General features: G+C 32.5%; 1 protein-coding gene across 2 annotated transcripts in view; it reads right to left on the bottom strand.

Annotated features, from left to right (window-relative positions):
• Positions 1–22,407, bottom strand: part of LOC145269262 (uncharacterized) — an 88,458-nt gene that overhangs the window by 9,179 nt on the left and 56,872 nt on the right. For both annotated transcript variants that reach the window (XM_080124887.1, XM_080124885.1), the window contains exons 6-8: positions 18,798–19,416; positions 14,292–14,414; positions 10,518–11,713 (exon numbers count right to left, since the gene is read on the bottom strand). In XM_080124887.1, coding sequence (XP_079981013.1) covers positions 10,518–11,713; positions 14,292–14,414; positions 18,798–19,416 — 1,938 coding nt within the window. The remainder of the gene's footprint in view (positions 1–10,517; positions 11,714–14,291; positions 14,415–18,797; positions 19,417–22,407) is intronic.

The raw sequence follows: 22,407 nt of genomic DNA, 5'->3' as shown, positions 1-22,407 counted from the left end.
AAAATATAACTTTGATTAGGTGTTTTCTTTTTGAGGGAAGAAACCTTAAATTGCAAACCAACAGAGAGGAAGAAGGTACGTGTCGCATCGTATGTTTAGCATTACCACGTAATAAATGAATGGTATTTATACATGTAATTGTACAGGGTGTCCAAAAAGTCACTGAAGGACTTGGAACTTAAATAGATTCTTTATTTTTGAAAATATCTTTCTGTAATTTTAACACAATCTGACTAAGTCATTGGGAAATTTTAAAAGAAAAAAGAAGCAAAATTCAAACATTCTTTATTTATGAAAAATAATGTCTTTTAAACGATGCCCATTTTCAGCTTTGCATATTTGTGCTCTTTCCAAAACATTATTCATGACAGATTGCAGAATCTCTGGATTGCGATTTAACTCCTTTATTTCGTTCTCCTTCAATTCTTGCGGGGTTTGGGGTTTGTTAACATAGACTCTTTCATTAAGATATTCCTACAAGAAAAAGTTGGGGCTAGTCAAGTCTGGGAAACGTGGTGGCCATTTGACATTATCATAGTGATAAGCTCTTTGAGTTAAAACAATTGACCTCTGATTTTGGTAAAACAATTTCATAACTTGCGTATGTTGTACAATGCTATACTTATCCATAATTAATTTACAAAATATTATCTGTAAAATATATGAAATAAAGAAAACAATAATCATTAATTGTAAAATGACAAAGATTTTCAACTCTTCAGTGACCTTTTGGACACCCTGCCTGTTTCCCAACCTTTTTTACATGACAACACACCATTGAGTTTTAAACATTTTTGTGACACATTTATCACAAAAAAATTAAATACTTTCTATTCATAAAGCCTTTTTTTTAATTTATATACCTATAAAGTTGAGTTTTTTTTTTCTTGCTTTGATGTTAATATCAGAGCGAGAAAAAAAAACTCAACTTTATAGGTATAAAGATTAAAAAAGACTTTATGAATAGAAAATATTTATTTTTTTGTGATAAATATGCCTACTTTTTCTATTTTGAAATTATAAAATGAACTTTGATATTAAGTGATATTAATTGCTTATAGTTGATATTAATTTAAAAAAAAAAAATCATTTTAACAAAAATAAATAACAGTTTTTTTTTTATATTAAAACTAACAAACTAAAAATTTGGTGTGATATTTTTTTTTTGCCAACTGAAATCGTAAAAAAATGTAACAAATTTTCTTCAAGCATAAGCAAAATGGACTTCTTTGCATTTTAACTAGGTGCACTAAAAAAATTATTGTAACACTAAAACTGTGGATCGGCCTTTTTGTCTATCAGGTTATTTAATGCCGAATCTAGTTATTTTGAGGAACGATTTTTAATGGAGTTTTTTTTTTTTTTTTAAAGTCAGATTCTATTTAACCCATAGCTGGGACCCTAACAGGTACTACCACTCCGGTTCAGAGTGGACCTGGGAGCAATGGCAATTAAAGGGTGGCTCCACACTCCCCAAAGCCCGCAAGGTGGAGCCTCACCATCGAATATAGTTTTAGGTCATATCCAGGACCTGAAAATCTGGGGAGACTTGTTCTTACTCAGTCTCCAGGGAACACCACCGGTTGTTAACAGTGAGTAATCTCTGATGATGGTCTGTGTGAGAACTCTTAGTGAGTACAATAATAATAATCCTTCTTGTGCTGTGGCATTGTTCGTGCCATGGATAAAATCAAAGTTCGTGTTCTCCATTGCTCATTTGATTGCTCTGAAGACGTCACATGATTTCAAACTTGACAGAATACATGAAGTGGGTTGCCATTACCTTCCTCAGCACAGTGGCATCTGACTCGCCTGTTTTCACCTGTCCGTTGTCCTTAGATCATCCGCATAGCTGCAGTTGAATAACGTAACTCTTCACCTTTGTTTGTGCATATAATTTTTGTTTTTTGTAATTATTGTTTTAATTTTAAGCAGGTGCACTAAAAAAATTATTGTAACACTAAAACTGTGGATCGGTCTTTTTGTCTATTAATTTAATAATTAATTTGACTTATTTCTATTTAAGTAATTTTATTAATTTATAAATCAATAATTAATGGATGAATTATACATTTCATTTTGCTTGGAATCAGCATATAGCTCATTACACTTCCACTGATTAAAGTTTTTGTTTTTGCTCTGACATTAATATTAAAAGCCTACTTTTTCTATTTAAAAATTATTAAAACAAACTTTTTAATATACTCAGTCATGGATATGCGAGCGACTTCATGAAAGTTAACTAATTTGCATATTCCTTTGAAAAACGAAAGTTCATTACTTAATTATTCATTTTCTATTGTTTCTTATTGGATGAGTGACTCCATTTAACTATTATGCTTAATTCTATTTATGCATAGTTTCTACATTATGCATAATTGCATAGAATTTAGGATGAAAACGCTCTAGAATATGTATATAAAACTAACTTTGTCTGTGCACCGAACAGTCTCTACCTCTCTCTGAATATTTGGTCTACAGATTTAAAACTTGATATATAAAGGATTTAGGCCTATGAAACAATTTCGATTTGGTGTTCAGCGTGTAAAAATGACTGCTAAAGGGGTCAAAAAAAAAAAAAAAGGAACAGTTGACCTTGGCAGGAGTAAGTCAACTAAACCCGTTACTTCTGTAATGTGTAAATTCATAGCTTGAATTTGCTCAATTTTTAATCTTTATTATCTATCATACGGACGTAAGGGGCTACTGTTTGGGACCATGTCTAGGAAAGATTAACAAGATATTTGCTTATGTTACATTTAAACTTCTGCATATCAGTACAGCCAGGGAAGCAAGCAGCAGGAAGGGAATTTCAAAGTCTAGCTGTTTGAGGGAAGAAACTATTAGAGTAGAAAGATTTCTGGCATTTAGGGACCCCAAAAGTGAAGGGGTGAGGTTTTGTTGCTAAGTGGGTTTGTTGGGGATATGTACGGCGAGGGGGCACAATTGTAACAGGTTCATCAGAGCACATTCCATTAAAATATTTGTAAAACAGGCACAGAGATGCAACATTCCGGTAATGGGGCAGGGGTTGAAGCTTAGTTGACAAAGTGGGACCGATTAGATTGACAACTCTTTTTTTTAGATCCTATCCAAAAGGGAGAGGTTAGTGGTAGATGCACCAGTGCAGACGTGGCAACAATACTCCATGCATGACCGAATGGTGGCTATGAGGTACAGGATACTCTCAGGTGTGAGTAGTCTTCTAGCTCGTTAGAGGGAACCCACCTTCTTTGCAGCAGCCTTTGCAATGTCCTCAATATATTTGTTCTAGTTTATATTGCTTGTGAATATTAAGCCGAGGAGTTTAAAGGAAGAATTTTCAGGTAGGATATAATTTGTTATGGGTATCGGTGGTTGGAGAAGCGTCTTTTAATTGTTAAAGGAGAGCAGCTTACTACTTGCTAGCATTAAATGTTACCATCCATTTGCAGCCTAATTCCATTATTGGTATGGAGGTCATTTTCTAATGATTCTGCCATTGACTTAGATTTATGTACATCCGTTTTTCCGTTGTGCATGTTATAGATATATATACCCATCTCGGACACAATATTATCAGGGAGGTCGTTAATGAATATCAGGAATAATAGTGGTCCAACGATCGACCCTTGAGGTACTTCTGCATTAACGTTATGCTGCTTGAATGTATGTCCATCAATGACAACCTGGATGGTCCTATTGTTTAAGAAGGATCTAATTATATTTAGTACGAGCTTTGCTCTGGCCCTATGTACTCTTCATAACTTTATGTGCATATGTATGTATACATCAAAAAGTTTGACTCATATCCAGGTAACCTACATTTAAAATTTCAAGTGTTTAGACTCAAAATTGGCGGAGGAGTTTGGTAGAGTTTTCAAAGGTCAACTCTTTCAACTTTGACCTCTTGGCAGCCAAATTTTCACCCAAAAACTGATTAAAAAAGCTTGCTGCATGTCTGAATACCCTTTATGTAATATGTTAAATGTTTAGACCCAAAATTGACTGAATAGTTTGCTAGAAACAACAAAGGTCAAATCTTTTGAACTTTGACCCCTTGGCAGCCAAATTTTCGGTTAAAATCATTAAAAAGCTTGCCCTATATCTGAATATACTTTATGTAAAATTTCAAATGTTTAGATTAAAAACTGGCTAAGTAATTTGGTAGAGACCACAGAGGTCAAAATTTTTTTAACTTTGGCCCCAATTTTGATCCCTTAACATTTATTGTTTTGGGCTCAAATCAAACTAAAAAGTTTGATCCATGTCCAAGTAATCTACATCTAAAATTTCAAATGTTTAGACCCAAAATTGGTGAAAGAGTTTGGTAGAGTTTTCAAAGGTCAAATTGTTGAACTTTGACCAGTAGAACGACATTACCTAAATTTATACTGTTTGTCATAGATATTAGCTTTTGTGAGGTAGTGGACTAGTGCTTGATTAATTAAGTTTATTTTAATTTTTGAACAAAAAAAAAAAATTCTTTTAACAAAAATAAATAACAATTTTTCTTTATATATTAAAACTGACAAACTAAAAATTTAGTTTGGTATTTTTTGTCAACTGAAGTTGTAAGACAAAAACAAAAAAGAAATGTAGCGAATTTTTCTTCAAGCATAAACAAAACTGCACGGACTTCTTTGCATTTTAAGCAGATGCACTAAAAAATATTTTATCGTAAAGCCATACTCAGTCATGGATATGCGAGCGACTATATTAAGGTTAATTAATTTGCATATTCCTTTAAAAACCAAGCGTTAATTAATTACTTATTCATTTTTTTATGGTTTCTTATAAGATGATTGGTTTCATTTCACTATTACGTTGAATTCTTTTTATGCATAGTTTCTACATTCTGCATAAGCGTGTAGAATTTAAGATGAAAACTTTCTAGCACACTGAAATATTTTTTATATATATATATATATATATATATATATATATATTTCATTTCAGCATGGCGTTGCACAGGTGTTTGGAGGTGTATGTCGAGCAAAAAAAAAAAAGCAGTAAATTTTTTTAACTTTGACCCCTATTATGACCCCTTAACATTTATTGTTTTGGGCTCAAATCAAATTATTAAGTTAGATCAATTTCCAAGGAACCTATATCTAAAATTTCAAGTGTTTAGACCAAAAATTGTCAGAGGAGTTTGGTAGAGTTCTCAAAGGTCAAATCATTGAACTTTGACCCCTTAACAGCCAAATTTCTGGCCGAAAACCGATCACCTCGATTTTCCCAAATCTTAGTACCCTGCATATCAAATTTCGAGTCTGTAGACTAAAAATTGACAGAGTTATTGCGTAGGTAAATGTACACAGACACATTCACTTTTATAGATATATAGATATATATATAGAGAGAGAGAAACAAAAAATAAAATACTATTTCCATTATTGTCATATATATATATATATATATTGAATAAAACAATTCATAATTTTGAATTAAAAATCAGTTTCAAAAGAAAAACAAACAAAATCCAATAGATTGTAATGATCGTTTCAGAAACGATGTTTATTTTATTTAAATTGACAATGAATATTGACAATTATTTGACAAAAGTTTTGTCAATTAATAACAAAGTCTCCTCCTCAGCAAAAATGGGGGTGGGGGGATAGTTAAAGACACCAAAATAAAACTAGCATTTTAGTCGTGTGTAAGACATATATTCCTTTTTCATCTCCATTATAAAATCTGTTTCAATTTAAGTCAGTCTATCTTTTGGTATGCTGTTATGGCTGATGAAATGAAAGGATGCCAACCCCATGAAGTAAATAAAGGGTTTCGTTTGAAATTCCGTGCAGATTCAAAAGTTTGACAGAAACACTCCCAAGCTTGACAAGATACACCTGAAGAAGGTCGGAGGTTACATCAACCGAAATGTTGTAAAAATAACACTGAAGCATGCATGGTCCCCCGTGAAGACATAAAAATCCCTGACTAAGTTCAGCATTTGTCCCCACCATTTAGCCCCAAAAGCCCTCAATTTAAATTTGAATTCAGCACCATGCAAAACTGCTAAATAGACATACACAGAAAATTTTGGACAAATATGGTAAAATAGTTCCAAAAATGGAGTGTTTTTATTAGCCCTAAAAGAGACCCTAGGGTACACACCCAAGAGTTATTGCAAAGTATAAACAAACAAAATTATATAGAAATCAGTTACAACTTTTTAGAAAGTTTTATAAAAATCCAAAGTATCAATTTTGTTTTTTAATAAGCACAGAAGCGCCAATTTTAGCCATTTTAACCTGAAAGGCATCCCTAGGAGGGGGCAACCGGAGTTTTCCCAGAAAATCCTTTCTGTTACTTTTTTACTCATATCATGTTTAATGTTTGTGCAAAATTTAAAAAAATTCCAAGGCATAGTTATTGAAAAAAGTGCGGACAGACAAACAGACAAGGGTGAATTTACAGGCCACACTCCTTTTGTCGAGGGAATAATAACACTCAAGATGAGAACAATAATCCAAAGAATCCAAATAATATGAATGATTAAACCTAATCTCAAAAATTAGGAAACATTAAAAGAAAAAAAAAGATGGACTTCTGCTAAAAATCAAAGAACTTACAAATTTTTCCAGCTTGGCGGCTATCAGAAGCGATGACAAGTCAAATCAGTTCCTTCTTTTTTTTTCTCTCACGCCTATATCTCTCCTTTCAATGTACTCTTTTTTTATGTTTTTCAATCTTTCCTTTTTTTTATTTAATAATTATTGAAGAGTTTTTCCGTCTTATTTTAATTAAAAATTATTGAAAACACTTTTTTTAAATCTGTTAAAACCACTTGGGGAATATTATGCATTGGATATGTTTTTTTCGTGATGTTTGACTTTTTTTTTTTGATTTCAATGAATTTTTTTTTATTTCAATAATATCTTTTTACTTCAATAATTTATTTTGATTTCAATAAATTTTTTTATTTCAAAAATTTTATTTGTTACTTTGATTTCAATAATTTTATTTGTTATTTTGATTTCAATTTTATTTGTTATTTTGATTTCAATTTTTTTTGTTAATTTAATTTCAATTTTATTTGTTATTTTGATTTCAATAATTTTATTTGTTATTTTGATTTCAATAATTTTATTTGTTATTTTGATTTCAATAATTTTATTTGTTATTTTGATTTCAATAATTTATTTGTTATTTTGATTTCAATAATTTATTTGTTATTTTGATTTCAATAATTTATTTGTTATTTTGATTTCAATTTTATTTGTTATTTTGATTTCAATTTTATTTGTTAATTTAATTTCAATTTTATTTGTTATTTTGATTTCAATAATTTTATTTGTTATTTTGATTTCAATAATTTTATTTGTTATTTTGATTTCAATAATTTTATTTGTTATTTTGATTTCAATAATTTCATTTTGTTATTTTGATTTCAATTTTATTTGTTATTTTGATTTCAATAATTTTATTTGTTATTTTGATTTCAATAATTTCATTTGTTATTTTGATTACAATAATTTTATTTTGTTATTTTGATTTCAATAATTTCATTTGTTATTTTGATTTCAATTATTTTATTTTGTCATTCTGAGTTCAATTTCATTTGTTATTTTGATTTTAATAATTTTATTTTGTTATTTTGATTTCAATAATTTCATTTGTTATTTTGATTTCAATAATTTCATTTGTTGTTTTGATTTCAATAATTTCATTTGTTATTTTGATTTCAATAATTTCATTTGTTATTTTGATTTCAATAATTTCATTTGTTATTTTGATTTCAATAATTTTATTTTGTTATTTTGATTACAATAATTTTATTTTGTTATTTTGATTTCAATAATTTCATTTGTTATTTTGATTTCAATAATTTCATTTGTTATTTTGATTTCAATAATTTCATTTGTTATTTTGATTACAATAATTTTATTTTGTTATTTTGATTTCAAGAATTTCATTTTGTTATATTAATTTCAATAATTTCATTTTGTCATTCTGATTTCAATTTCATTTGTTATTTTGATTTCAATAATTTTATTTTGTTATTTTGATTTTAATAATTTTATTTTGTTACTTTGAGTTCAATAATTTTATTTGTTATTTTGATTTCAATAATTTCATTTTGTTATATTGATTTCAATAATTTTATGTTATTTTAATTTAATTTTATTTGTTATTTTAATTTCAATAATTTTATTTTTTATTTTGATTTCAATAATTTCATTTTGTTATTTTGATTTCAATTTTACTTGTTATTTTAATTTCAATAATTTTACCTGTTATTTTGATTTTAATAATTTTATTTGTTATTTTGATTTCAATAATTTTATTTTGCTATTTTGATTTCAATAAATCTATTTATTTTGATTTCAATAATTTTATTTGTTATTTTGATTTCAATAATTTTATTTGTTATTTTGATTTCAATAATTTTATTTTTTATTTTGATTTCAATAATTTCATTTGTTATTTTGATTTCAATAATTTTATTTTGCTATTTTGATTTCAATAATTTTATTTTTTATTTTGATTTCAATAATTTTATTTGTTATTTTGATTCAATAATTTCATTTTTTATTTTGATTTCAATAATTTTATTTGTTATTTTGATTCAATAATTTTATTTGTTATTTTGATTTCAATAATTTTATTTGTTATTTTGATTTCAATAATTTTATTTGTTATTTTGATTCAATAATTTTATTTGTTATTTTAATTTCAATAATTTTATTTTGTTATTTTGATTTCAATAATTTTATTTCTATACTTTCATAAACACATATTATATAAAGTTAAATTAAAAACTTTTATTTTTTAAATAATAAAAACAAACTTATTTTTATAATTTCATAAACATATATTTCTTATAAAATTTCAAATAAGATAAAAACATTTGTTATTTAAAGTGCAAATAAAGACTAATTGTTATTTTTATCTGTATAATTTTGTTAATTTTTATTGTATACTAGTGTGTGTACCTGGTGTTGCCCTGGTATGGATTGGTTGTATTGTAAGGGCATTGAGCAACCCAGCACTTACAAAGAATGGCCCAGTTGATGGTGAAAAAAAATTAATATTTTGGCCAATTTTGGGATATTTGACATCTGAGAGTCCGATTTTTTTAACAACACCGACAAACACACACACATATTTTGCCTTTTATACATGTAGATTATGTGTGAAAACTTTGTAGAAAAGAAGAAAAACACTTACTTTAGAATCTAGACTAGGAGATCAGTTTCGTATATAAATTAAACATGAAATGAGATCATCATTCTAACTTTTTATGGATGTTCACTAAATTTACTAACCTTAAGTCCGACTGGCAAGATCATAAAATCATGCATAATCGCTTAAGTAGACCCCACGCCCAAACAGATGCATAGAATTTATTTCCCAGAGCAAAATAACAAAAATTAGGTTAACTGCTCTAAAATGCTAGAATGTCTAGGAAATAGAAACTTATTTTACGTTAAAATTATGAGTGAAACTGATTCTCTATTCAAAATTCTTAAATAACTGTAGAATCTCATTTTTAGTTTAGGGGGTAGCGGTAACCGGACTAAAGTCCGCCAACAAAAAAATAAATTCATTTAAAAAAAACCCGACGTTGCTCAGGATTGAATTAGGATCATCAAACGCACCCCTATCTTACTAAATAACCTATTGTTAAGTTTATATGCCGGGCCCTTCTGCTTGTGCGGCAATAAAACTTCCAAAATGCACTTGTGATTTTAGGCTGTATAAGAGTGTTAATTTTGAAAATTGGACTGTTCCTTCTGTAATTGATTTTTTTTTTATTATCTATTTTTTTTTTGGTGGCATTCTGATATGAAACCTATCTAAGTACACTCCCAGACACATAAAGTACATGTGCGTGAAATATTTTAAAAATCGGACAAAAGTTCACCAACAAAAAAATAAATTCATCAAAAAAAAAAAAAAATTTATTTTTAAATTGTTTTATAATTTAATTTTTTTTTATTTTTAATTTTTTTTTTTTTTTTACATGGAGGTCACCACTTATCAAGATCCGGAAGCCACTCAGGGATAAGAGTTATTGTGTGTACAGTAATCAATGGGATAGTATCGTAGTAATCGTTAGTATTGGAGATTTGATAAAATGTCTTACTTAAGGGGACGGTTCATCAGGAATTTGTTTATGTTGGACTTGAAGACATCTAAGTTGTAGTCAGGTGGGAAAGAGGCAGACGGAAGAGAGTTCTACTGGCGTGCACTTCTATGAAAGAAGCTTTGTTCATGGAATCTATGTTTTGGTTTTGGCACAGTTAAAGAGTGGGGAAAATTACTGACAGTGGTTTCAGCTAGACGGGTGTTTATCGTGAAAGATGTTTTTATAATTATCAATAACTAGCAGGAAAACCTCACATTGCTCAGGAGTGTCAATGTTTGTTGCATGTGTCAAAAGTTTGGAGGAGACATGCATAAGGCACTTCACAATAGATAATAAACTGAAGAACAATAAAAGTGAAGGAACTGATTTACCGTGACGCCACGTCCAGTAGCAGCCACGCCAGAAGTTAGAAAGTACTATGACCCAACTAACTTACCTGAATCGCTGGCAAGGTCGGATACTGATTTTCAAATGATCTGGTTGGGAAACCTGTCTCATTTGAGTTCACCATCAAACTCTCAGATGATGTGGAGAGTGTGGATGAAGAAACCGCAGACATCATATAATCCGATTTCGGATCATTCTTATCCATCATTCCGAAGACATTTCCGGAAGAAGGCAAGTTTGTATCTGGAGAAGGATGCTCAAATGAAACGTCTTTCCACGGAAATCCATCATCCCTGGAAATGGTTGAAGGAGGGATATCTGTTTGAACAAACAGGGATGGAGAAGAAACTGGAGTAGAAGACGACGCTGCTGTTGTTATTTGGATTGATCTGGAAGTGTTATTATTGCTGCTGTTGTTGTTATTGTTGCTATCCTCATCGTTAAAAGCAGATGGTAGTAGATTGGGTTGTAACGGGCTTGTCGAGAGAGAATTCCTCAAACTGTTTGCATTGTTTGAGGTGTTGTGGCTAATATTACTTGGGATATGATTAGGAGATGAACTGGCTGGGGTCAGGTTTCTTTCATTCAAACATATCGGAGCTGTCAATGAAACATGTGAAGAAGAAGATCCGTCAGGACATACAAGGTTGAGCGGCTTCTGTGCAGGTAAATAATTTGGGCCAAGCAGACGAGCATTCTGATCCTGACTATTTTGCATATTAAGAAGCCCTAAAAGATGCAGACTGCTGACGTCCAGCGTATTGAAGGCTTGCTGAGAATTCGGGAGAGAGTTGGCGTCATTTCTCTGGTTGAACAAGTCAAACAAGGCAGTTGTCTGTAGATCAACAAAATGACCGTCGCTGCTCTGTTTCAAGTTACATTCGGAGCCTGAGCTGCTGGTATTGTTATTTTCCACTTGAAGCGAACGATTCGCCGTTCCACTCTCTTGGGTTCCACTTGTCACATGATGCGGCAGGGACACAACGCAGTTAGGTGTAGGATTGCAGAGCATTAACGACTGGCCAATGTTTCCATTGCAAGACGCTTGCTGCTGGGTGTTTTCTCCCAGGAGAATGGAAACAGGCTCTTGTTCGGGATGCACACTGAACGTGTTTCTTGAATGTGTCGACTCTAAGTTTGGAGCTGATTCACTTAACTGTGAGGTAGCCTTCTGCGTTTGCATTTTCTTCCAACGTTCGAGAAGTTCACGATCTGCTTCAGAAAGTTTTTCTTCAGAGTCAGGATCTATCAAAAAAAAAAAAAAAAATTATGGTACAAATGGCTTAATATATTCATTGGAGTATTATTCTTTTAAATTTTACATATATACCAGAAGGTTTACCCAGCATTACCCGGTATTAAACATAACATTAAATTCCTTTAAAAAAAAAAAAAAATGGAATGAAACTAAGACATGTGCATGCGAATATTGTTTTTTCTAAATCTATATATAAAAGCGAAAATGTGCGTTTGTGTTTGTGTGCATTTTTTCTGTATGTCCGGCAAAGGCTTTTGGAGGGTGGGGGCGCTCCGGGCGGTTACTCTTTCTTACAACCTTTTATATGCTACCTAGATTATAATATCTACGATTTACGAAACGAGGTCACGTGTATCTTTAATTTGGGTGACTTTTATATGCTATTTTCGCGATATTTTTTACTCGTTGTGTGTTTCTTTGGCTTTTCAATATATAAGCGAAACTGAACCTGTCGCAAAACAAGCCCTTGGAACTCAACCAGACACGTCCAGAAAAGCAATGACGTTTGATCAATGCGGGAGGGGGGGGGCTTATATCAGACAATTGCTATTCATTTGGACAATCCCTTTTTAATGGGGAGCTGGTTTTCCCCAACATCTTGGAGGGAAACGCAGAAACTGGCTTGCAGCCAAACTTAATTTCATTCCCGTATGGTGTGATGTTTGACCTCATTAAAATCACACATCTGTCACTTAACTTTTTAATCGTTAAATTAAAACGGTTTTCACTTCCTCTCCCATCGTGGCCAGGTGGGTAAGATGTCAGTTTTTTTTCCCTTTCTTTTCCACCTTCGTGCCTACCTTCCTACCAAAACTTTTTTTTTCTTTTACACCTCCAAAACAACTGGGGAACGGCAGGCACCCCCACGAGTAGTTCATATAAAAGGCAAAATGTATGCGTGTGTGTTTGTATATCTGCTAAAAATTTTTGACAAACGCATCAAACAATGACAAAATTGGTATCGTTATAAAGATCAAACTCTTGGATAAAAAATAAAAAATAAATTAAAAAATTGCCCAAATCGATTAATTCTGCTTGCGTGAACTGGGCTTTTTTTTTTGCAATGGAGGGGGGGGGGCTTAGATATTTTCCGCTAATTCCAATGTCATTTCTACATAATTTTAAACAAATTCAATGAATATATATATATTATTCCTTATTGGAATTTTTTTTTATTTTTGAGATGAGCATTGTATGTTAATTTTATTTTATTTCGGACTATTAGTCTCATCTTATCTTTTTATTGGTGCACAACGTTTCAGCCAACTTCCTCTGGCCTTCGTCAGGTGGTAACCCGTGGCGCAGTTGATAGAGACGTTGAATCTCTACGGTTCCAGATGAACATTGTCTGAAGATAGCGGTTTCAATCCCACCCAAAGCGTGCCAGAGGTAATTGGTCAAAAATGTGGTGAGACGACAACAACTACGGATGGCAGTGATGGCTGAGAATGCAGTTAGGAGATTCGAAGTTCCTATCCGTCGCGGTTACCACCTGACGAAGGCCAGAGGAAGTTGGCCGAAACGTTGTGCACCAATAAAAAGATAAGATGAGACTAATAGTCCGAAATAAAATAAAATTAAAATTCAATGAACTTCATGTATATTTGAAAAAATGCTGACTCACGTCACCGGAAATGACGTCAGCTATCTATAACGGCGTTAATTTTTACTTCTCGCAAAAACTGGTTCTAAGTGGTTCTTCACTATAAAACAAAAAGAAATACTGGTTTTTAAGTAAAAAAAAAAAAAAAAAAAATGCTACCTACGTAATTGTCGGTTTCAAATAGTAATATATCCAAGAATCACGAGAAACGATAAGGTAGAAAAAAAAATTATGATTGAAAATATGTACCAATAAATATGTATCGTTGGAGTATTATTCTTTTTAATTTTATAGATACACTAGAAGGTTTACGCAGCAGTACCTAGTATTAAGCATAACGTTAAATTTCTAAAAAAAAGAAGCAAAAAAAAAAAAAAAAAACAGAATGAAACTAAGACATGTGCAATTATTATGTTTCTTCTAAATAATTCATTTCTTGTAAGTAAAAAAAATACTCCAGCTGAGATCAAAACCAAAACTTAACGACAGTGAGTCAAGTACGATAACCATTAGGCCAGCTTGCCACGATCTTTAAAAAGTGTTTTCAAATCTCGTGAAATAGTTGGCAAATAAATAAAAATTTGATGATCCCGACATACCAATTTTTAAATTTTGACTACTTAGCAATCCTTTTTTTTGAGATGAAAACCAATTAAAAAGTTTTTTACATGTCTGAATACCCTATATACCAAATTTCAAGTCTGTAGATAAAAAATTTGATGAGTATATAGGTTGAGAAGTGTCCTCACACAAACACACACACATTTTCAGTTTTATACATATATAGTCTCAGAGGTTTTTGTAACCTTAGGACTAGATGAGCGCAGGTGTTAAGACAGACTCTTAGGACTGGACATGCACGGCTGATAAGAAAAAAACGAATAAGACGATGAGGATGATGCTGAAATAAGATGATGATTAAATTATTTTTTTAAAATTTATTAAACGTGTAAAGTTTGCACCTTTTTTTACTTTCATCCGTTTCATAGAGCGTTCCCTTCTTTTACGGCGTTTATCTTCTCGTTCACGTTGTCGCTGAGCGGCAGTGACTGGACGAGGCCTCCCATCATCTTTTGCTTCAGTTTCTGAAAAAGATGGTGGTGAAAAGGAGAAAAGAAATGAAATAAAAATATACAGAAAAAAAAAAAAAAAGGAAAAAAGTTTTAATAAAAAGATAAAATATAAAAATAATGAAAATTAACAAATTGGTAAATGAATAAATAAAAAAAGTTAATTGATAAGGAAAAAAAAAGGAAAAGAAAATTTTGAAAATTAATGATGAAAACAATAAATAAAACATACAAAAAAAAAATTTTTTTATGGAAAAAAATGAATAAAAAAGCAAAAAATAAATAAGAAAATTAAAAAATTAATAATGAAAAAATGAATAAAAAACCATACAAATAAAAAATCAAGAAAATTTTTAAATGAAAAAAAAAATAAACGAAATAAAAAGAGTAAACAAAACATGCTCTGGCTTGATGAGGTCATAGCTGTGACTGAAACATGTTTTGCAAATGTGTTTCCAAATTATACTTGCATTAATAACAATCTTCATAACCAGTTCACAGAAATATTTATTATTAAGCACTATTATATAAACACTAGCCTTTTTAGCCCATTAAAAACGAGCAAAAGTTATAGCCTATTAACTTAGAATGAGTACTCATTTTTGCATTAAGTATTAATCTCTTACTGTGTATTGAATGGATACCATAATACTTAGTTTGCTGCACCTTATCATGTCCACACAAAATTTCAGCAAGCTTAGCCAAGTAGATTCAGCGACAAAAATGGAACAGATAAACAGACAGACTGATTAAGAGAAATATAATATACATAATGTTATGTAATCGCTGGGTAATGCCGGATAAAAAGCAGCTATTCAGTTATCAGTTTATCTATCTATCTAATTGTTGATCTATCTAGCGAAGTAAACAATAGAGTGAATTGTGGGAAACGATTGGTCGAGCGAGCAGGTGCATAAAAGGTCAAAGGATCATACTGGGACATGAATCAAACTATGCGACCGATCAAGTTGCACCGGAAGGTATGCAATTGGGGACCGGATCTGACGTGTCAGGATTTCCGGTTTGAATAATCTTAGTTAATTTTAGTGAGTTGACTTATCAGACGCCAAAGAGACAAGATGGGTTAAACAATGACTCCCGATAACAGGGGCAACGGTTTCCAAATGGATGCAGAGAAACCACAAGCCCAAGATTGTCATTCACTCCCGTGCACACACAATTTTTCACAAGGAACTGAAGATGTGGAAGATTTGTAGAAGGTTTGCTCAAAGCTCCTCAGAGAAGATCAGAAAGGAAGATATTGTAATGACAGTCGGGAGATGGTTGAGCTTATCAATTCAGATCCCGCAGTTTTTGATGCTCTGGTACCTTGCAATGAAAGCTGGATCTACTGCTATGGCCCAGAGATGAAGAGACAGAGTTTCCAGTTGAATCATGCTGGCTCCTCCCAGACACAAGAAGGCCAGACTAAATCAACCGAAAAACTTATATTGATTTGCTTTTTTAACAGCACTGGCATAAGGGAGTCCAGAAAGAGATGCCCGCAGAAAGAGGCCAGCACTCATCAAATCGGGTCAGTGGCATTTCCACCAGGACAATGCACCAGTCCACAACTTCATCCTTGTCGCAAACTATTTGACCAAGATGGGCATCAAGACAGTTCCCCACCCTCCCTATAGTCTAGACCTTGCTCCCTGTGACTTTTGGTTATTCCCTCAAGTTCATTTTATGTTAAATCAATATAAAAAAAATGATCCCCCACTTTTTGAGAATATAATTTCTTCATATCTTGGAAACTACTCGTTTCCTGGAATTTTAAACATTATTTATATTTTCAGCATCCTCAAAAATCAATTATAGTGGCAATTTTAAAGGATTTTTTTGAGAGCTGAAAGATGCTGCACCTTTGCCAATGTTTGAATCAGAGTCATTTGTTTTCCTAGTTTTTCATATGAATTACAAAATATATGATATTTCGCCCAAACCTCTGGCCTTGATGGAAGGAAGACTAAAACTTGCTGCTATGGTTTCAAATGATCTGAAATAACAGCAAGGGAGACTTGATTCCAAATATTTCTCATATTATATCTCCCCTCTTTGGTTTTCATACATAAAGTAAATTTCACAGTGTATAAGGATTATTTGATACTGGGGATTTTCATAATCGTACCCTATTTCCAAAAAAAGGGAGATATAACATATGAGAAATATTTGGAATCAAGTCTCCCTTGCTGTTATTTCAGATCATTCGAAACCATAGCAGCAAGTTTTAGTCTCTCCATCACCCCTTCATCAAGGCCAGACGTTTTGAAGAAATTGTGTGTGTGTATATATATATATATATATATATATATATATATATATATATATCATTGCCATAACAATGCGGGACCCACTTCCAACTCTACATTCCCTTCTTTTTCTTTTGCCTAATCACTTTTAACTTTCCATCCGGTCAAAACGGAAGCGGTTTTTTGGCTGTCTTTAAACTTTTTGAACACTTAATTTCTAATGCTTTGTTTTTCATTTTTCAACCACTGAGGCGAGCACCTACTGTTTCATTTACCTGCAAATATCAACCTCCATTACACTGGACTTCTTCTTTTAATATGGTTAGTTCCGCATGAACTGTTTTTCCATATTCATATTCTTATGTTTTTTAAAGTTTTTGTGATTACAAATCATAAAACTCAAGTTTCAACCTATGCAGTAACTAGCAAATACATAGAAATGTTTAAAATTTTAGCGTGACTATTTGGTTATTTTGCTAACAATTTTTCCTCTGATGAGAAGAAATAGCATTCTTTGAAACTCTGTGGATTAAGGAGCACCCAGCTTTGGAGTATTCTGCCGAATAATGACGACTTTTTGTAAAACTCTACTTTACAACTCTGTTCTTCTTCTCCTTTGTTCGGACGACAAATTAGAACAAATCTAAGAATCCAATCTAAGGGAAATAACTCCTACATTTTCAGAGAAGAGTTGCTTCCCCTTAACCGTGAAATGGTTCCTCGGATTCTCGTATGTAAACACGGGAACAAGAATACAATGACGATACGAGATTAGGACGAGAGACGGCAGTCTGCGATTGGTACAATGGAGGAACGAACATCGTTCTTCGTAGCAGAGACATTCCTAATTCAATCTGCTCCATCTGAGTATATATTTTTATGTAACCGTTATGTTAACAATCAATAAACGTTGTTAACCGATAACCATGGTTTCGTCTCTCCATCGATGTTTTTTACTGTTATGAAGGATTCCATTTACCCACGTCATAATATATATATATATATATATATATATATATATATATATATATATATATATATATATATATATAAAAATAAAAATTACAATTAAATAATTAAATTTACCAAAATGATCCAAGATGGTAAAACTAAAGTATATTATAAATATTAAAGAATTAATATTTATAAAGTAATCTCAACCAGGTGTAAAAGCTCGATAAAACCAAATAGGAGATAGAGCTTATAATATTTTATTTTTATTTTATTAATTTATTTTTTCCATTTAGTGTCTTTTAATAACTCTTGCTAACATTTTCTTAAGTAATAACCTGTACATTTCAGTTGACCTCCTTTTTTGCCCTATATTTTTTGCGCTTTTGAACATCATCTTGTCTGGGTCATTTTAACATTTGCTTTTCTATTTTATATTTAATTCTATCACCATTGAATCTTTTTTTCTCTTCTTCACTGATTTTTCTTAATTACACTTTGTTTCGGCAGCCGTATTAAACGCATATCTTATTTTTCTTTTATTAATATTATTGGAATTTTTCCCCCTTTTCCTTGTACATATTTGTGAATTATTCTACGGATTTCGGCCTTTTGGATTATTTTGGACCATCTTCCAATTACACGATTTTCTTGGATTTTACTTGTGCGAATGGAAATTTAATAAACTTTCTTGGATTTACATTTTTGGATTTTACTGTCATTGGATAATTTACCTTTCACCAGACTATCCATACACGTGAAACCACCTTTTTCTTCACCCTATTCCCTCTGCTTCACTTTTTGTTATCAAGTAAGATCTTTGACTTACTTGCAGTTTCATCAAATACCTTTGTATGCAAAATCCGATCCTGCATTTTGCTAATTCCTACCCTCTGATGAGAAGGAAAGTATTTCTTCAAAACTCTGCGAATTAAGGACTATCCACTTATTAAGTGTTTCCTTTTCCAATTAAATATGTTTTTAACTCTTTTTCAAAGTGTTTTTTAACATGTTTTATTAACTATTTGCTCTTATATATATATATATATATATATATATGCAGTTATAAGATAATATATTACATTTAAACTTTGTTTCCATTTATGTTAATAGTGCTCAACATATGAGTAGAGCTTCTTAGTGATAATAGTATAACAAAAACCAAATAGTATAAAAATCAAACTGGCACACTTACCTCCACGTTTTTTGAGAGTTGCGTTTCGCAGGGCGGCCTTGATAAGTTCTTTGGTATCGGCAGAAATTGTCTGGTGGTCGGATCCAGATCCCTGCAAATCCTGGGGTTGAGACTGCAGCATCATTGGTGCAGATTTTGACAATAACGCCGAGGATGCATCCATCTTTAATTCGGTCGACTTTGCACTCAGCATTTCTACATCGTCGGATAAAGTGGAAAGATTCTCGTCACAAAGCAAAGAGGTTTTAGTCGAAGTGGTAGAATTGGTCGAAGAGTTTGGGTCGACCTCCTCGGGTAAATAATGGCAAGGTTGAGAGGAGTTTTGATTCTCCTTTCCGCCTGAAACATGTTTGGTTTTCTCCGTGCTGGTCGAAGCATTCAGCCTCTCCCGCAGCTGCTTGACAAATGCCTGTAAGGCGGCCCCCTGTTCGGTTATTTCAAGGGAGCCGTCAAGCGAAGAGGACCGCGCTGACGCATCACCAATGGAAGTTCTTATATTTTCATTCGTTTTCGGAGCAGGGCGCAGAACTGGGCTGAAGTCGAGGGTTGGATGTCTATCTTCGTGAAATTCGTTTATTTCATTATAGATGGCGTCACGGAACTGAACCTTTGTCATATACTTTGAAGATAAAAATAAGAAGCAAATAAATATTAGCTACATTTTTTTTTTTTATAAAACATGTCTACGTGCAAAGTTACAACTATAATCTCAATTTGGATCATTTGGATTCATAAAACTATTAAAGTGTTTCCTTATACTGTTTAGGGGAGCCCTCCACCATGGTCAGGAAAGGGTTATAATGGCTGCTCAGGACCAGGGATTGATGACCAATGCATTTAAGAAGATGGCAGGTCTCACTAATGACAACAAATGCAGATTCTGCCACACAGAATTAGAAAGCGTGAGTCATCTGATATCAAGTTCTTTTAGAGGATGGTTACTATACAGCGAGACATGATAGAGCATGTAAGTACCTCCACTGAACCATCTGTAAAAAATTAAACATCCAATGTAGCAGCAAATCCTGGGAACATTAACCTGAAAGAACAGTTGGAAATGTCTCATATACCATACATTACAACCATGTAATCCCTAAAGCCAACCACCTAGAAAATGCTGCTGTTAAACCTGACATCGTTATATAGAATAAGTCAGAGAGTTGCAACTTGGTTGAAGTGAGTGTCCCTAATGATGGAGGTCTGAAAAGAGCTGAAAGAAATAGACCAAATATCAAGGTCTCATGTATATGAAAAGAAACTGGAATCTTAGGGAGATATCAATCATACCAGTTAATATAGGTGCCACAGAGCTTATGAAGAAGAACCTGAAGTCCTACCTAACTAATATTCCTGGTGAACCAAGTACAAAAGAGATCCAGGCAATTGCACTTAAGGGAACAACAAGGATACTAAAAAGAGCTCTCGGTTGGTTTCAATAAAAAGCAGGGCAATGTTGGCAGCTGGTTTGGCTGCCCTATACCCAGCATTACAGTCTTCAAAGGAAGAAAATTTTAAAAAATTATTTAGATTTAATGTTCCATTGAGTTCATTAGAACTAAGATTATTCGTATTATTTGGATTCATCGGACTACTGTTCTCATCTTGAGTGTGATTTTCACGTTTCGGTCGATGTAACCTCCGACCTTCTCCAGGTGTATCTTGTTGAACTCTGGAATCTGGAAATGTTTCTGTCAAACTCGATAAAGGTTCTAAGTAACTCGCTATTATATTTTTCAGTCGCCCACACCGAGAATTGAACCTTCAAGTGAATATCATTAATTAAGATATAATATTTATGCAGACTTGAAGGGACACCTCGTAAAATATGCTTAAATATGATATTTTAATTTATGTAGATTTTGTATGATAGTGTCAACTTTTTTTTAATTGATTTTTATATATTATAAAATTGTGATTTCAAAAATAAAAAAATATATCCATATGATTTGGGTGCATCAGCTTGAATTGAAACCCAAACCAAAGCATATGAAGAAAAAATATATATAACTTGAGTGCCTTCAGCTATAATCGAAAACAAAACCAAAACTTATGAAGAATTCTTGGTAAAATTATTTATTACGAAAAATGGAAGGTCATAACAATTAAACGACAGTCACTCGAAAGAAAAAAGGAGTAAGTGTGACACACGGAATAACACACACGCTATCTCACCTCTCTGTATGTATGTATGTTTGTATGTCTGCCTAAAACTTTCGACAGAGGCGATGGATTTTCACGAGATTAGTATTGTTTTGAAACTCCACCCTTCAGATGACAAATATCGAAAAATAGGTCAAAAACATTAATTCCTTCACCCTAAACTGGGTACTTTTCTACAGGGAGGGGTTGCTGTTTTCGCTGATATTTTCAAAAGTCATTCCCTCTTTTCGATTGTCTAGCCTTAATTTAAACCTACGTCACTTCCGGTTTGGTGATGGATGCAACAGCTACCATGTCATTTTTTTTCCACTTTCTTTTCCTCCTTCGCAATACGAGTTTGAGCCTGCCTGTCTACTACCACTTTTTTTTTTTTTTTGCTTAACATACATCTCCAAACACCCTGGCAACGCTGGGCACCCAGGCTAGTATTAATATATAGATTACACTTGTTTTGTTTGGTTTTACAGCATATCAACTATCTATGGATTCTAAATAAAGTTATCAAATATAATTCTATTAGAATTAGAATCTTTACATCATCAACGCTCTGATCCCAATCTGGCATCAATTGAAATGGATGGCTCTCGTCTAGGAGAAGCCCTGTATTTTGACAAACTTCTGGGTTTGTCCTTTACTCCTGATCTGAAATGGAACACGTACATCAAATCTGTTGCCAAGGTTGCTGGAAAGATGATGGGATCCTTCTAACGCTCCAGAAGATATCTCACTACTGATGCAATTCTCTATCTATATAAAAGCCAAGTACGTCCAAGGATGGAATACTGCTGCCATATCTGGGCAGGAGCTGCTAAAAACAGCCTATCCTGCCTTGACAGAGTACAAAATAAACTTTGTGGCTTAGTGGGGGATGCCCTTTTCTCTACCCTGCAACTTCTCTCCCACAGAAGAGACGTTGCGAGCCTATCCTTGTTTTATCGTTATTTCCATGGCAGGTGCTCGTCTGAACTCCAATCTCTGGTCCCCCCTCGCCAATCTTTCACGAAAAACACCCGTCTAGCTGAATCCACTGTGAAAAATTTCCCCCACTCTTTATCTGTGCCTAAATCAAAATGTGGATTCCATGAACAAAGCTTCTTTCTTATAACTGCACGCCTGAGGAACTCTGTTCCGTCTGCCTGCTTCCCACCTGACTACAATTTGGATGTCTTCAAGTCCAACATTAACAAATTCCTAATGAACTGTCCTCTTAAGTAAACACTTCATTAAATCTCCACACTAACGTACTGTACTTGCAATAACCCTTATCCCTGAGTGGCTTCCCGGCCTTGATAAGTGGTGACCATCGTGTAAAAAAAAAAAAAAAAAAAAAAAGGATAAGTACGTATATTCATAGAATTCATTACTCTTAGAAATCGTTACAACCAGCCACCAGAATCCCGTACTAAGTTATCACCGGCAGCCATTTTATTTTCAGAAGGAAATTTCATTA

This window comes from Euprymna scolopes, chromosome 45 (genome assembly GCF_053919585.1).
Source record: "Euprymna scolopes isolate OS-2025 chromosome 45, ASM5391958v1, whole genome shotgun sequence".
Classification (NCBI taxonomy): Eukaryota; Metazoa; Mollusca; class Cephalopoda; order Sepiida; family Sepiolidae; genus Euprymna; species Euprymna scolopes.
The sequence above is the reverse complement of the archived record's forward strand: the minus strand, read 5'-3'. Positions and strand labels throughout refer to the sequence as shown.